The sequence below is a fragment of the Alosa sapidissima genome, chromosome 20 (genome assembly GCF_018492685.1).
Source record: "Alosa sapidissima isolate fAloSap1 chromosome 20, fAloSap1.pri, whole genome shotgun sequence".
Taxonomy (NCBI): Eukaryota; Metazoa; Chordata; class Actinopteri; order Clupeiformes; family Clupeidae; genus Alosa; species Alosa sapidissima.
Window position 1 is genome coordinate 3607909 of NC_055976.1, and position 14992 is coordinate 3622900.

Sequence of the window (14992 nt, forward strand, 5' to 3'; positions counted from 1 at the left end):
TGAATGCGCAAGGGCCTTGCAAGTGACGTTGCGTCCTTCCCTTTCCACTATAAAGTGGAAGGGTTGCCAAGAGCGCACATAGAGGAGGCAGCCGAAGAGACTCAGAATTTCCTGTCACAGTGATACACTGTGTGAGTAGCCTAAGCACTGAATGAGACATTTCCCAAATGCCACAGGTTTTAAAATGAGGGAATCTTGGCACTTTTGATATAACAAGAAGAAGAAGAACAACAACACGCTGTAATCCAGAGCTGTTGGAGAGGCTCTTGTTAAAATTCCTCTCGCCCAGTCCCGGGGAGGCAGCACCTGCCTGGGGGACCGGCGTAATTCAGTTGTCGCTATTGGAGAATTCGCCGAATCCAAGGAACGCGCAGATTTTAGAAGTGACTCTTCCTCGCGTCATGGAGTGCACAGACAGTTGCTGAGTCTGAGTACGGTTACTTTCATTTAAAAGGAAGAAGGGGGGAAATCAACGTTTTGTCTACTCAGCAAAGAAGGAACTTATTAGTGATAGTGGAATATAGACTATCACTATCTTGACTGAACGACTGGCTTTGTTGGGCTGCACTTTGGAGTTTATTGGAGAGATTCTCGGAGCCGTCAGAATGACCCCCATCGGCTGCGCCAAACGGTCATTCGTTCTTCTTCCCTGTTTAATATCCCTTATTGGTAAGTGTCAATTATGTAAGTGTGGAGGCATAATCATTGTAGGTTAAACGAACTGTAAACGTGTTTTATGTTGGTTGCATTTGGTTATGTGATATTTTTGGTCTTTTTAGTAGCCTACGTCTACTGAGCGAATTCAGGCATACCTGGATGTAGCCTACGTGATGGCATAGATTATTTTATCACAGGGGATGTTTGGATAACATTGGATAGGTGTGGATATGTGTCCATTTAGCCTGCTTTTCATTAGTCATTTTCAATTTCTGAATCTGCCTCACCTCATCATTCCCTTCACCGTCTGTGGCAGTGCGTTGTGATGCAAATTCTATTATATTGTTATTGTTTTGCCTGTTATTTAATACCCTACGGTCTGATGGACTGTTATGGTGCGGAGATGACTTTTTGGTAACATGCTTTCACGATAACTTGATTTATATATCAAAGGAACACCTGAGAATATGCGTTCTGTTCGCGATGCAACAGCGCTTTAATCTGCCCTGCGGCACCTTGCAGTTCTGTCTCAAAGGTTCGCTCTTAAAATAAATGTATTGTAGCATGGCTTGATGGATTAAAACGTTTTGAATGTACTGCTAAACAGTTTAAAATAGTGAATACTTTGATATCATAGTAGCCTATTATAATTATTGATGCGTTGCTTTGAGACTCCATCCAAAGTAAGTAATGAAATACACATTTGCTCTTTTGTGAGAACTTTATTTGAATCTGTTAACTGGACAATTGTTTTCACCACCAGTAGAACATATTTATTATACAGCTGTTATCACTAATGTCTTTGCTGTTATCACTAACGTCTTTGCTGTGACTGTTTTTTGTACATCATGAAGAGAGAATGCGTGTGTAAATGAATTGAAGAGAAAGTAAATTGTTGTCTCTTGCACACAATCAGCGGGATGTCTCTGTGCAAAACAAGATGGTGTAGAAAAGGTGGATGTGTCTCGGCATTGTGCTGTGCCTTGTGCACACCACAGATATATGTCTTCCTTTCCTTGGCCAAATAAACATCAGCCCCAGTCAGATCCAAACAGAGGAAACACAACCTCCCCCCCCCCCTCCCCACCCCGCAATGGCCTGTCCAGTCTTGAAGCTTTGTCTCCAGTGTTTCCAAGTAGGCTTCCTTCACTTAGTGCAGGCAGAGCGTGGGAAAGACAGTGGGAGGAAGTGGACGGAGGGCAGAAGGCACCCTGGAATTGTTCTGGCCGGTAGAGGTCACAGGAACGTGACACGCTACCTGTGTAAAGATTCCTTCTCCGGGCTTCTTGGCCCCACAGTCAACTTGAAATGTGTGTCAGTCTACAGTCCCCACCTCAAGACAATGGCGGAGAGGAAAGGGAGGCCATTGTGTTCCAAATGGCAAGAGTTGTATGGTAGAGCCATTAGCTATCTAATATGGAACCTGGGGCAAAGCAGCAGGGTAGGGGCTTGATTGCCAGGCAGGAAATCTGCCAATTAATACTTGCATTCCATATACTTCAGATTATTGAAACACGAGATTACAAGTGAGATTAAGTGCTTTCATTCCCATAACCATCACCGAAAGTGCTTTTAAAAAAGTATGAGATTGTAGCCTTAGGTGCATCAGGTTAGGGGAGTTTTATTTAGTGGACTGACTGCTTTGTGTATGTTGCGTTTATAGCAGCAGTTCTCACAAATAGGGTTTTTTTTTCTGTCATAGAAAAATGCATAAAATTCATAGAAACTGCAGCATGATCCAGCATCATTATTATTTATGATCTGTGGTTCTGTGGGTATTTTCCCTGGCATGTCATCAATACAATCCTCATGAAAGATGAACTCTGCTAATGAATATAAGGTCATAAGGTCTAGTTGAAGCAGAATGACACAGACTTCATAGTGATTAGTTGGGTGATTAGGTCTTCTCTTCCATTCCATTACATTCTTTAAAGCCAGGAGCAACAACGATGATAACAAAAAAATGTCTGTTGGTGGCCAAATTGAATAATTTAACATTTCTTCAAATTTGAGGTCAAAATGTTAGTCATTTGTCAGGTATAAACACAATGTGAGTTTTCAGGTCTTTGGCAATGATGTAGTGAATCACAGTCCTCCTCAGCACTCCTACTGCCAGCTCGGCATGTTTAACCAGTGTATCATGGTGTTGCATATGAAAAGAGAACATCAACAAGAGGCTCTGCTAGGTTGTTGTTGAAGGGTTGGATAAATTAATGTATGAAGATAGGAACTCAAGTGTGAATTGAAAAAGTGAACAAATGCAGTTTGCGTGGAAAGTGTCTGTTTATCTCTGAACGTATCATTGTCTGACATGTGAATTCAGAATGCAGAGTGCAGACTGCATGGACACATATGCATGATCGAGGGTGAAGAATGCAATTTGGTATCCATGGCTCATGATCATCTCCATGTAGCATTTATAGCTTAACACTGTGAACACTTAGAATATAATGCAGCCTATATTATCAAAGCATTGTGCTCCGTTTCTCAGATTGCCTGGGTGCTCCTCCACCTTCAGGTAGTTCAGTATTGTATTACTCTGCCTCACTGTAAATATGTGGACGGCTGACTTCACCTTCACCTCGTCCTTGGATTCCATTTCAATGACCTCAAGCCCCAACCGCGCTGTTGTGCTTGCGCTCCATGGACCTGTGCGCTGTGTTAGCAGCTCCCTGGTGGGGGTGACGCTTTAAGCCATGCTGACTTTAAGGGAACTGGCTTGGGCTGGGAGGCGATAGGCAGAGAGAGGTCAGCCAAGTGCAGGGGTAGCCCATCCCTCAGTGGCGCGGCGGGTCGTACGTGCCGAGTGCACGCAGGCCCCGGGGCCTCGCTGTCATGGTGAGTCCTGCCAGCACCACGGCTGTGTTTTCCTACGGTGAAATATGGCCAGGACTGTTGGTGTTGGCAGATCTCTCATCTGTCCTGCATCTATAGTGCTTTACAATGTTTTGGATTGAAGGGTCCCACTGGAAGATGCTGGGACAGCTTACTTGTTAATAACCTTTTTTGCTCCGTTTTATTGGGACTGTTTTAGGAGGTTTGGTAGAGATGATGACTGTTTCCTCTTCCTTTAGATGTGGCTCTGGTTATAAGCCTGACATAAGTGGTTCTTTATCCTGTGTCATATTGAAATTTCAAGGTGCATCTCTCAACATATGTGAGTTCAGTGGTGTCCTTGAGCCACTGGGCTTTAGTGTATATTGTCAGGGTTTATGGGAATTATGGGATTATTCTGGTTTTATGGAGGATATTCCCAGTATTTCTCACATTCTCCACATTCTTTTATCCTTAAATTATATAACCTGATATAACTGTCTTGGCCACCCATTTGGACCAGATGTTGCTGTATATCATATTTTGTTGGGGGCAAAAGGGGGAACATTTTCTGTCATTCTCCAAAAATCAGACTCTGGACTAATAAAATGTTAATTCCCTCCAACTGTTGTCTTAACCTTATTGATGGCAAAGACAGCATTTTGTGGAGGACACTGGAACAAAAGCATATTCCAGTGCTTGAGAAAGTATTATGCTCACTTGGACCAGTAGTAGAGAAAGCATTTTGCACACTTGGAGAAGCAGTAGCAGCCCTTATTTTGGCAGGTGGTCTCCACTCTTTGTTAAAGTTTTAAACTCTTGGCCATAAATCTGCCAAGTGGCCTCTGCTGTTCCATGTGGATTTGTTGTCTGGGCAGTGCAGCCCTATAGGTCTGAAAACAACTCACCATGAAGTATGAAAACAGCACATGTCTGCACAGTGATAAATGAAAGTGTTCCAAACCTGAAACAGAGCTGGATGAGATAACAAATTGGTCAGCAATTGCTTCTGTAGGCCACCAACAGTGAATGTAGAATTAGATACCCAGGTGCGGCTATGCAAAGAGAAGAATAGCTGTTCAGTTGAAATGAATGACCTTGACCTTGCAGTAAGACAAGTCAGATGTCCAGTAGAGGAAGGGTTGCGGGTAGTTTAACTGGCAAGGCCAAGTTTAGCTCAACTGTCCAGTCACTGGACATGAAGTGTATTATAACCGAGATGAACTACTGGTAATAGAGCCTAATGTTTTACACACTTCGGCCATTCTTTTTGTCCCTTCCTTTAAATAAACAACCTAGAAATGCTCTGTCAAGCCTTTTGTTCTTTGAATCTGAGTCATAGCATCCTGGTTGATTGGGAGCTCCAAGGTTATGTGAGTAAGTGTGAAAAAGATGCGTTGCTCCCCCCTCTGCCCCCCCCCCCTTCCTCTAGAGACAGTCTCACTGGTACAGTACACCGTGCCTGTCCTTCAGGAAGCATGGGCAGTCCAGCAGATGACTGTTCTCACCAGACGAGGGAATTCCGCGCATTATGCTCGGCCTCTGTTGGGGGGTTGTGAGTGGGGGTTTCCTCGGGAATCTGAAGCATACAGCCGTAATCCACTGTGCTCAACACCCTGTTGTGGTGTGAGGTTGCACAACAGCGGCCCGCAGGCCTGTAGTACGGCACATACGCGAGTCAGAGCCTCCTCGCCGCAGGACATCTCCTGACCTCAGCAAGTTTCTGTAGGGCCCAGGGGACCCGAAACGGCACAAACCGCAAGATAGCTGGCTGATGAAGTGTTGTGCATGACACAGAGATGCCTATTTATACTTCTTATTCTAAAAATCCCCTCATGGTCACAGCGAACAAGTACAAATTAATGGCATGATTAAATGAAACCATAAGGGGAGTAGACTGAAGTCTGTTTAGCTAGGGTTCCTGCTGTAGAAAGCAGAGTGGTGTAATGTCACTGTTTCCATTTCCATGTGTCTGTCTTTTACCACAAACAAATGGTAGATGGATCCAAAGAGGGTTCAAGACACGAGCATGTTAGGCTGGAAGTGTGTGTGTGGGTAGCAATGGCTGTGATTTTCTTTTCCCCAGCCATTTCTTAGTCCTAGAAAGATAGATAGATAGATAGATAGATAGATAGATACTTAGTTAATCCCCAAGGGGACATTCAAGAGACTGGATGCACACCATCTAACTCTCTACTGGAGCTCTGGCAAGTGGGGCTTGGCAGCGGCTCAGGCTAAATATGGCAACCCACGCAGGGCAGCATGCTCCTCCACGCTCGGCCTTTTGTTTGAAGGGCCCTTAATGAGAAGCAGGTTCGGAACCTCTCTGAACAGCACATTTCTGGCATTTCTCAGACGTTCGGCGGGAAGAATGCCGCGCACAGCTGTTCGAGCAGAAGAACAGCGGCTGGCTCAGGTCAGCAGTGGGCAGTCGCTCGGAGCAGGGGCGGGAGGTGGCGCGGGGGACCGGGGGTGGGCATGCGGGGGTCAGAGAGACAGAGGCTGGGGGTGTTTACGAGAGAGGAGGCTCTTTTAAAGTGGACTGCTGGGGGCCCCGGCTTAAGCGGCCAGCTGTGAGAGCCCGCTGCATCTCGGACGATGTTCCCATCACCATCGTGTGTGTGTGTGTGTGTGTGTGTGTGTGTGTGTGTGTGTGTGTGTGTGTGTGTGTGGACGATGTTCCCATCACCATCGTGTGTGTGTGTGTGTGTGTGTGTGTGTGGACAATGTTCCCATCACCATCGTGTGTGTGTGTGTGTGTGTGTGTGTGTGTGTGTGTGTGTGTGTGTGTGTGTGGACGATGTTCCCATCACCATCGTGTGTGTGTGTGTGTGTGTGTGTGTGTGTGTGGACAATGTTCCCATCACCCTCATGTGAATGTGTGTGTGTGTGGACGATGTTCCTATCACCATCATGTGTGTGTGTGTGTGTGTGTGTGTGTGGACAATGTTCCCATCACCATCGTTTGTGTGTGTGTGTGTGGACGATGTTCCCATCACCATCGTGTGTGTGTGTGTGTGTGTGTGTGTGTGTGGACAATGTTCCCATCACCCTCATGTGTGTGTGTGTGTGTGTGTGTGTGTGTGTGTGTGTGTGTGTGTGTGTGTGTGTGTGGACAATGTTCCCATCACCCTCATGTGTGTGTGGAGCTGGCAGGCTTTGCGTGACAGTGAGGGAGAAACAAAGTGAGGGAAAAGAGGGGGATGTGGAAATAGAGGAGAAGACATATCTGCCCCAGTGTGCTAGGGATGCATGTTATTCCAGCCGATAGGTTGGATTCAAACGGCTGTAGCTCTATTGAAATCAGGTGTCATGGTATACCACTCTAGGTCTATATTCCTGCAGTGTCTTGAATGAAATTACTAAATCAACTGACTTCATGACACAGAAAACATTTGTACATCATGTCAGATGATTTCTTATTCTACTGAAATCTATCTCATAATTTGGACGCTTCTAAATGTGATTCTAAAGTCTAAAAACAAATTAGATCTAGAAAAAGCAACCCAACAGTCTGTGAAAGGGTTTCCATACAATGCAGAGCTAGAACAGCATCTGCTGCCCTGGACAACCTTGTACAGTTTAACAATGATACCAGAATGTACAGGAAGTTGGTGTAAAGTGCAAGTGTTGGCATGATTCATTCTCAGAGTACAGCTGTGGCTCTACGATACAATATTGTATAATTCTGTGGAATGTTTGTGTGTGTAAGAGAGAAAGAGAGAGAGAGAGAGAGAGGAAGAGAGAAAGGGAGAGGGTTGGATAGACGGGTACAGAAAAGAGGAAGAGAGAGAAACTCGTGAGCCAGTGACAGTTTATGAAATGGTTTTGTGGGTGCGGGTTGTTGCCAGCGTGGAAATGAACTGTGTGTAATCTCATTGTCTTCCTCTGCTGTACCATTCCCTGTGGACACCCCACTTGAAATAGCCAAATTGTAATAAACTCATTTGCTTGGCAACACAACAACCAGCCCACACAAAGCGAGTAGCTACACAAGGCGACATGGGACAACAGTGAAAAGACGGAAATGACTTATGAGATGACTGTCACGCCGCCTGGGTGGGGGGGGGGGGGGCACAGCGCTTCCTCTGCCGAGTGCCACTGGTTGTCCCTTTCAACAGCTGGAACAGCTGTCCAGTACACAGATTCTCCTGGCCAGCAATGTTTCGCTCTCAGCACAACAGAGTAATAATAGCAGATAATGGCCCAGCAAGGTCAATGGTGGATAGAGTGGAGGATTAGCCAAAACACAGAGTGTGGCGTTACATAAGTGACCTGAAGAGAGGGGTCCTTAGAGCTTAGATTGACTGATTGATCTTAAGGAAGTGCTGGAGGACATGTTGGAGGCTCATCTGGGTCTGCCCAGTTCTCCCCGGTTTTGACCACACATGTGTAGACAGAGGTGACCTCTCTGGTGCAGGGGCACAGCTGCACCCCTGGCCTCCTTACACACACACACACACACACACACACACACAGTGCACATACTCAAACACACGCAAAAACACACACATTCCTGCCACCAGTCTACACAAAGTCCAGGCAAAGACTGGACTGAGCTGGATCACACCTCTCCACATGGGACCGGAAAGGCACTTGCATAACCTTCAGAATGAGACCAGAACCAAGTGGAATGAGCCCTGACTGGACTCATATGAGGGGGCGGGGGGGGGGGGGTCCACTGCTATCTCACAGGTGCCTTTTAGCAGCACAAATAAGCACAGGGCTTAGACCTCTAATGTTGGCTTCAGATTTGCAAGACATCACTGCCAGTCAGTGTTTGTGTGTGTAGATGTCATCACCGAGGGTAGTTTTCACGTCCTGTGCTTCTGGACTTGTGTCCAGCTTCACTGCTTTGAGGTTCCTGCCAAGTGCTTGTAATGAGCGGCTGTGTGGGAACATGCAAGTCTGTGTGCTTCACACAGCAGATGGAGGGGCCTAGTGAGCCCAGCAGGCCGAGCGCTGCACTGTGCTGAATGGATGCTGTGTGGAGCGGCGCTGCCATGGGAGGGGGCTCTGTGCCGGTGCTGGTGTCTGACTGGCCTGTCCATTGTTCTCCGCAGGGCTGGTGGAGGGGGTGCGGGAGCTGCATCTGATGTCAGGAAACCATCAGCATGTACATCATGTGGGAGACTCCCTCACACTCGTCTGCAGGTAAGCCACACCGCACACACCTGTGTACACCCATTCAGCATCATACACACTCGGCCAAACAAGCAGTCCCACACTGGTGTACTCACAAATGCAGTCACTATAATCACATACAGACACACACACACACACACACACACACACACACACACACACACACACACACACACACACACACACATAGCACACATGTAGGTGTGGATGAGAAAACGAGCAAACACTCTTTATTTATTTTATTACTCACAATTTTTGGGGGTCTTTTATATCATCTCAATTACCGTCAACATCTGCAGTGACGGCACATCTCCAGATTCCACTTCGGTTCTCATGGAAGACTTAGTACTGATTCATTGCTCTTGTGAATCACTGCCGTGACTGGCTGCTCTCCCAACCAAACGACATATTCCCTCCCCGAGAGATGCTGGACTGGCGGCTCATCTCCGTGGCAGGTTGGAGAGGCACCATTACGCTATCAGGGCAGCAATTACTCTCTGCTTTCCCTATCTGGGTCCTTACAATAACAACAGGCCTGGGATGCTGCTGCGATAGACAGACAGGCCTGTTGCTCATGCAGAGAAATGGGGCTTTACGGAGGCCATAAGCTCATTAGCCCACAAAGACTCAGTGACAGCAGCCAGCCCCAGATTCGGTGTGGTCCCCCAATTTATCAGCCAGTTCCAATTACTGAAAGGTGAGGTGAGGGGTGGACCACCGAGGGAAACATACACATTCGTCAAGAATCGAGAGAGCTTTGCATCATTCTGCAGCCACGCTAGGAATGCGAACCCCAGTGGGCTTTATCTAATGCGACGCTTCCCTACAAGGCCATGTGCTGAACACTGCACAACACTGCACTGCACTGGTGCCGCGTGCGTTCCCGGCCCATGAGGAGAGTTTGAAGTTGCGTGACCCACTGGGCGGAGAGGCCGAGATGTCGGTATGCGAGACATGTTTGAACGCTCCTCTGGGATCTTGTTCACGGGACCCCGAAAGCAGCACGTTGTTTGGAAATGTGTGTTATGCGAACACATCACCCCAGACGATACTTGTTTCCCATGTGAAAGCCGCAGTTATCAGATGTCGTTAGATTAACAAAGCTGCCTTCAAACACTTGAAAATAAACAGAATGCTAGAAGGCTGCTGCTGTGCTGTGGTAGTGTGGGTGGGTGGCTCGCCATCACTGCCGGCCATAAGAATGCATTATCTGCCACTTCTACATTAACGCTTTCCATGAATCACAACCACAAGTGTTTCTGCCATTTTGTGAGAAGTTCTCATATGACAGAGTCCCTGCTAGGATGTTTCTTTGAAGAGGGTACAGGTCCTCTCCATCATTGTGTTCATGAGGCGGAGAAGTAGTGCAAGGTCATTTATGGTCTCCCGTATGACACTTTTCTATCTGTTTATATTTTCCATTGCCATACGCCATTGCTTTGGTTTCATTCTTGGTACTTCATGTTCCTCCAAGTAAAATTACTTCTGAGAATTTTTTTGGAAGTGATTTTGCCTGTGGTTTGCCAAATCGGCAGTTTGACTTCTGTCCGTTTGGATCCAGTCATAGTACCAGATATCTTGCTGGGATTTTGGAACATGTGAAACACCACACAAAACAGCAACAGTCTTTCAATCCTGAATTCAGACTCATTTCTCCTTTGCAATAGTATAGAAGAGAAAAGAGATGTGTTTGCCTGCAAATGTGTGAATGAGAAGGAGACTAAAAGAAGAGATGCAGAGAGATCCATGTAAAGGTCCAGAGTAAGGGCCCTATCTAAAACTGACCATGCTGTTACCGCTGAAGGTCAGCTGCATCATCTCCTGTTTCTGGGGTGGCACAGTGGAGGGGTGCAGGTATTGCAGAGGTGAAATACACTAGACATGAGCATTTTGGTTTGTATCTCAACATGTCTGTTGCAACTGTCATCAAAGACCCTTTGTTCATTCTGTTTTAGTGTACTGTAGCTTTTCATTGTGAGCTTTGTAAGTCGGAAGCAGCACAGAGTTATATTGAACTGTCTCCTGCAGGGGTTCACGGAGGCTGAACTGGACCCTCCCCGGCAGAGACCTGCTCTCTGAGGGAGTCCGTGTGGAAGACTGCTCCCAGAGGAAGCAGCACTGCAAGAGGCTGCTCCTGCACAACCTCACATACAATGACACTGGCTATTATGAATGCAGCTCACCCAGACACGCAAAATCCATTTATGTGTTTGTCGAAGGTAAGACAAAACCCCTCAAAAAACAGTTTAGCAACATAATGTAAAAGTCCATCACCACCTTAGCAAGCCGGCTTCCTGGCTCCGTCTTTCTTAGTGTTTTTGTTGTGTTTCTCTGTGATTGCATCAGTTCTTGCTTTACCTCTGTTCTGATAAGCACTGTTTTCTTTCGTATTGTTGGGGTTGTCTTATCCCCTTAGTATCTGTATGTTACACAAGGCCTTTGTTTAAAGGCTCTCACAGGAAACATGCTAAATGGCCCAACACCAAAAGTACAGTTTAAGTCTAAATGACGCCAAGAAACTCTTTGGGGGCATGTTAAGAGCCAGAGAAACGACACGCTCATTGAGCATTCTGATGTCTTTGTATGTGATACCAGAGCTGGAATAAACCCAGGGGAAGACAGAGTGAGAAAGAGTGAGAGAGAAAGAGAGAGAAAAAGAGAGAGATAAAGAGAGGAGAGAGGCCACACAAATGAATGAGCGGCTCCACTGCACACCTCAGTGAGGCTCCAAAAAGCCATTTATCCCCAATAGCAGACAAGGGCGGTTTAAAAAAGAAGCACAAGTGTGTGGAGGGCTGGGGCTCGTCGGCCAAAAGGAACTCGGTCGTGCCCATATGGGAAGCCGTGGAGAGGAAGGCGCTCGTGTGGGGCCAGGCTCCTTCTGGACGCTGGAAGCGGAGTGTGATTGCATCGGAAGCCCTGGTCATTGGCTATTATTTCCTGCTTCAGCTTCTGTTTTTCCAGTCATCCGGCAGTGCCTCAAATGACAGCACCTTACAAGCCAAGCCTTTCCATAGCAAGTCAGCGACTATACAGTTAGTGGGAACATCAGTCCACATAGATTGACACTCATCGTTCCTTCCTCAGAGATAAGCTGATGACAGATTGTGTCACTCTATGAATAGCTTGAAAATCAACACCCCTTTAGATCAATAAATATCCCGATGATGAGATCAGCAGAGAGGACATTGGTGGTGTTATTTCACGTGGTCCAAATACCAGGGAGATATGGGTACGGCTCGAGCGCCTTACTGGGGGCCTAAGGGACCCTCCTGCTTCCTTGGACTTTGCCCCAGACAGCGCTCCTCTGCAGCTAAGCGCTAGCCTCCTGCCTGTGTCTCTGAGCCGCAGGCCACCAGCATCTCCTGCACTACGCTCAGCCATGTCTACCGTTTATTACAGACAATCAGCCATGTTTGTTTTTAGAGTTGCCCTCCCGACATCACGCCATAATATTTGACAAATTTGCGCTCATTTTACAGGAGAAACATTGTGCTTAGCTCACACCAGCGTGTTTGTTTAACCACACAAGTCCCACAGCGTGCCTCCGCAGTTGTGGGCAGTCAGCGCAACGTCTGGCCGGCTTCGCTTCGGGATGACAGTGACTTAATAGCTCCATCACCAGTCTGTTTCTTTATCTAGCGCCCTATGAGGCAAACAGGGGGGGAGCTGTTTGGAGAAGAGGCCAATTTCAATTTGTCGGGGAGATTTGATTTCACTCCTGGGTGGGAGGGAGGGCCCAGACTGGACCTTGGATTCCGAGTTCAGTCCTCACGTTGGGAGGAGTAAACACGCAGTAGACGAGCTGTCACGAGAGGAGCCGCACTGGATCTGTTTGGAGCTAAACGCAGGCGTACGTGCAGCTTGCGCCGTGAGCACAGTTCAGTAATAATGCAGAATCTGACAAGCAATTTGGTTTCAATTGAACCTGTCCGACTGGCTGGTGGTCAAAAGCTTTTTTTTCTCTGAAAAGAATGAAAGAAAGTCTGTAACACTTCCAGAGAAACACAAGGAATAGCAATACTATAATACTATAGGCTGTGTCCCTGAGGTCTGTTTCTTCTTATTGTAACTACACATGTCTGGAAATCCATTTCATATACTCTATCCTTTTGACAGATCACGCTCAACCTTTCATGGAACCCTTCATAAACAGTCCACAGGTGCTGTTCTCCTACAGACATGACAAGTCTGTCCTAATACCCTGCAGAACAACATCACCTGACTTTAATGTCACCCTGGAGACTGTAAGTTTAAATTATGATATCTAAATAGTTGGAACCATCAGATACTTCTTTAGACCCAAGAAATTGTAATTAGTTTAATTGAATTATTTATTTATTTTTAATTTAAAGGTGCTTTATGTAAGAATGACCACCAGGGTTTAAAACGGGTAATGCAGTCCAAAATCAAAACCTTTGAGAGCATTAAGTAGGCTAATGTGGCAATCCAAAGGTTGAAATGCTACTAGCTGTGTGATTGGTAAATTGGCGGAGGGTGGTGCAGCAGGAATATCTGAGGTCAACAGGTTGACCAGTGATGTGATAAAGAGAGAGGTGCCAAAACAGGAGGTTTGTCAGTGAAGCCGTCAATGGGTGTGGGAGGATTTGTTTGAAACACGGCAGTGACAAAAAAAGTGCCTGGGAGCGTGGGCGTCTCTGGGTTTCTCACACCCTTGAAAGCTCTCACTCCGGAGGGGAAAGGAGAGGGACAGTGGCAGAGAACAGGGAGGCTCAGGAGGCAAGGGGAGTCATCCTGTCTACTTCCTGTAAAAGACAGGAAGCCGGTTGTAGACACTAGTCTTCCCAGAATAGAGCCATCTGGTCTATATTTAATACACCCTGTTTTGCAAACCACGTCCAGGAAATGCAGGTAGCAAAAAAAAAAAACATTTGAGATAAACAGCGTGCCTCTCAGGGGGGTTAACGAGGTTAATAGATACTTAATGAAGATAAATTAGTTTTGTTCTTGGAAAAATCTGGCCACAGAAGAACACACAGAAGAACACAGGTTGTAATGCAGCCTACTGTTCCTGTTTACTGTAGGCCTACATGTGCATGGTTTTATATACGTAATGCAGGGGGAACAGAGAGGTCCTTCACTGATGCTACACAATGGTGTAAAGGCTGCACTATGAGCAACAAGTAGTAATTTACAGAGCCTGTGGCCATGCAGCCATCCCATGCTGCCATACAGTTGATGTATAGCTGAGTCTGACAATGGCTTGCTATGGACAAACATGTCTTAGTGCGATGGCACAGATAGTTGTGTGACCTTCCTGCATGAGGGAGATCTATGGTATTCTCACTTCCTGCATCCTTCCTTCCTCCCTCTCCAGCCTAACACTTGGCTCTAGAACAAACAAGAGAAGAAGTGGAGTAAAAATAAGAGAAGCTACATAGTTTTTCTATGTATAGGCAGGCAGGCAATAGACATGTCTTAAGTGTTTAAAACGTGTTTAATGTCTTAAAGGGTTTAAAAACAAGCATTATTTTAATGGTATCATTTTTAGATCATTGTTAGAGATTTTTATTTTTACCACTCTTTCTGCTTAGGCCCCACCTATCTCAGAAGATCTCAAAACAAAGGTGAAATGGGATCCTAAGGAAGGTTTTACTCTTCCGTACAAAACCATGTGGGACTCCTATTTTATGCTGACATGCTCAACCACTGTCAGTGGCAGGACATACACGTCCAAGTACATTATTCAAAGATTAAGTAAGTGCCTTGGTTATTATTGCTTGAAACACAAAAACAAAATCAAATCAAATCAAATAATTTAAAATAGTCTGTCAAATGTAGTGAAATAATATGTCTGATATGTCTGAGCTTTTTCTTCACTTCTAGCTAAAGTACTGAAGAATGTGAAGATCATCCGCCCACATCGTGATGAACCTGTGGAGCGTCTAGTCGGGGAGAAACTAGTCCTTAATTGCTCAGGAGAGACCAAGTCGTCTGGCAGAATCATATTTAAATGGCAACACCCCAATGTAAGAATGAACTCAGCTCTAACTGTACTAACAACACAATGGCCTTAATGAATCCTGAGAGCAACCATTCACACACATCCCTGAACAAACAAACATGTCAGTGGAAAGTTTCCCCTGATCTGTATCTCAGTGTTCAATGTAGACCAGGTATAATCCGTTCTCTCAGATCTTCTTCCTCCATCCAGCTCATCCTCCCACCTGCTCGTCTGGTCACCATGGGGTCTAGAGCTTTCAGTCACTCAGCCCCCCACCTCTGGAACTCTTTGCCCCACTGCATTCAACACTCCACGTCCATAACCACTTCCACATCTCACCTCCATTTATCCATCTTTTTCTCCCTTTCTTTCTTTTGCTCTTTTTTTTAATTCATTAATTTATTTTTATTA

General features: G+C 46.0%; 1 protein-coding gene across 1 annotated transcript in view; it reads left to right on the forward strand.

Moving 5' to 3' along the window:
• The first annotated feature begins 79 nt into the window (after positions 1-79).
• Positions 80-14992, forward strand: part of kdrl (kinase insert domain receptor like) — a 45145-nt gene continuing 30232 nt past the window's right edge. Inside the window, exons 1-6 of the mRNA XM_042074878.1 lie at positions 80-669; positions 8535-8625; positions 10645-10835; positions 12736-12863; positions 14172-14334; positions 14464-14606. Of these exons, the coding sequence (XP_041930812.1) occupies positions 606-669; positions 8535-8625; positions 10645-10835; positions 12736-12863; positions 14172-14334; positions 14464-14606 (780 nt within the window). The 5' untranslated portion in view covers positions 80-605. The remainder of the gene's footprint in view (positions 670-8534; positions 8626-10644; positions 10836-12735; positions 12864-14171; positions 14335-14463; positions 14607-14992) is intronic.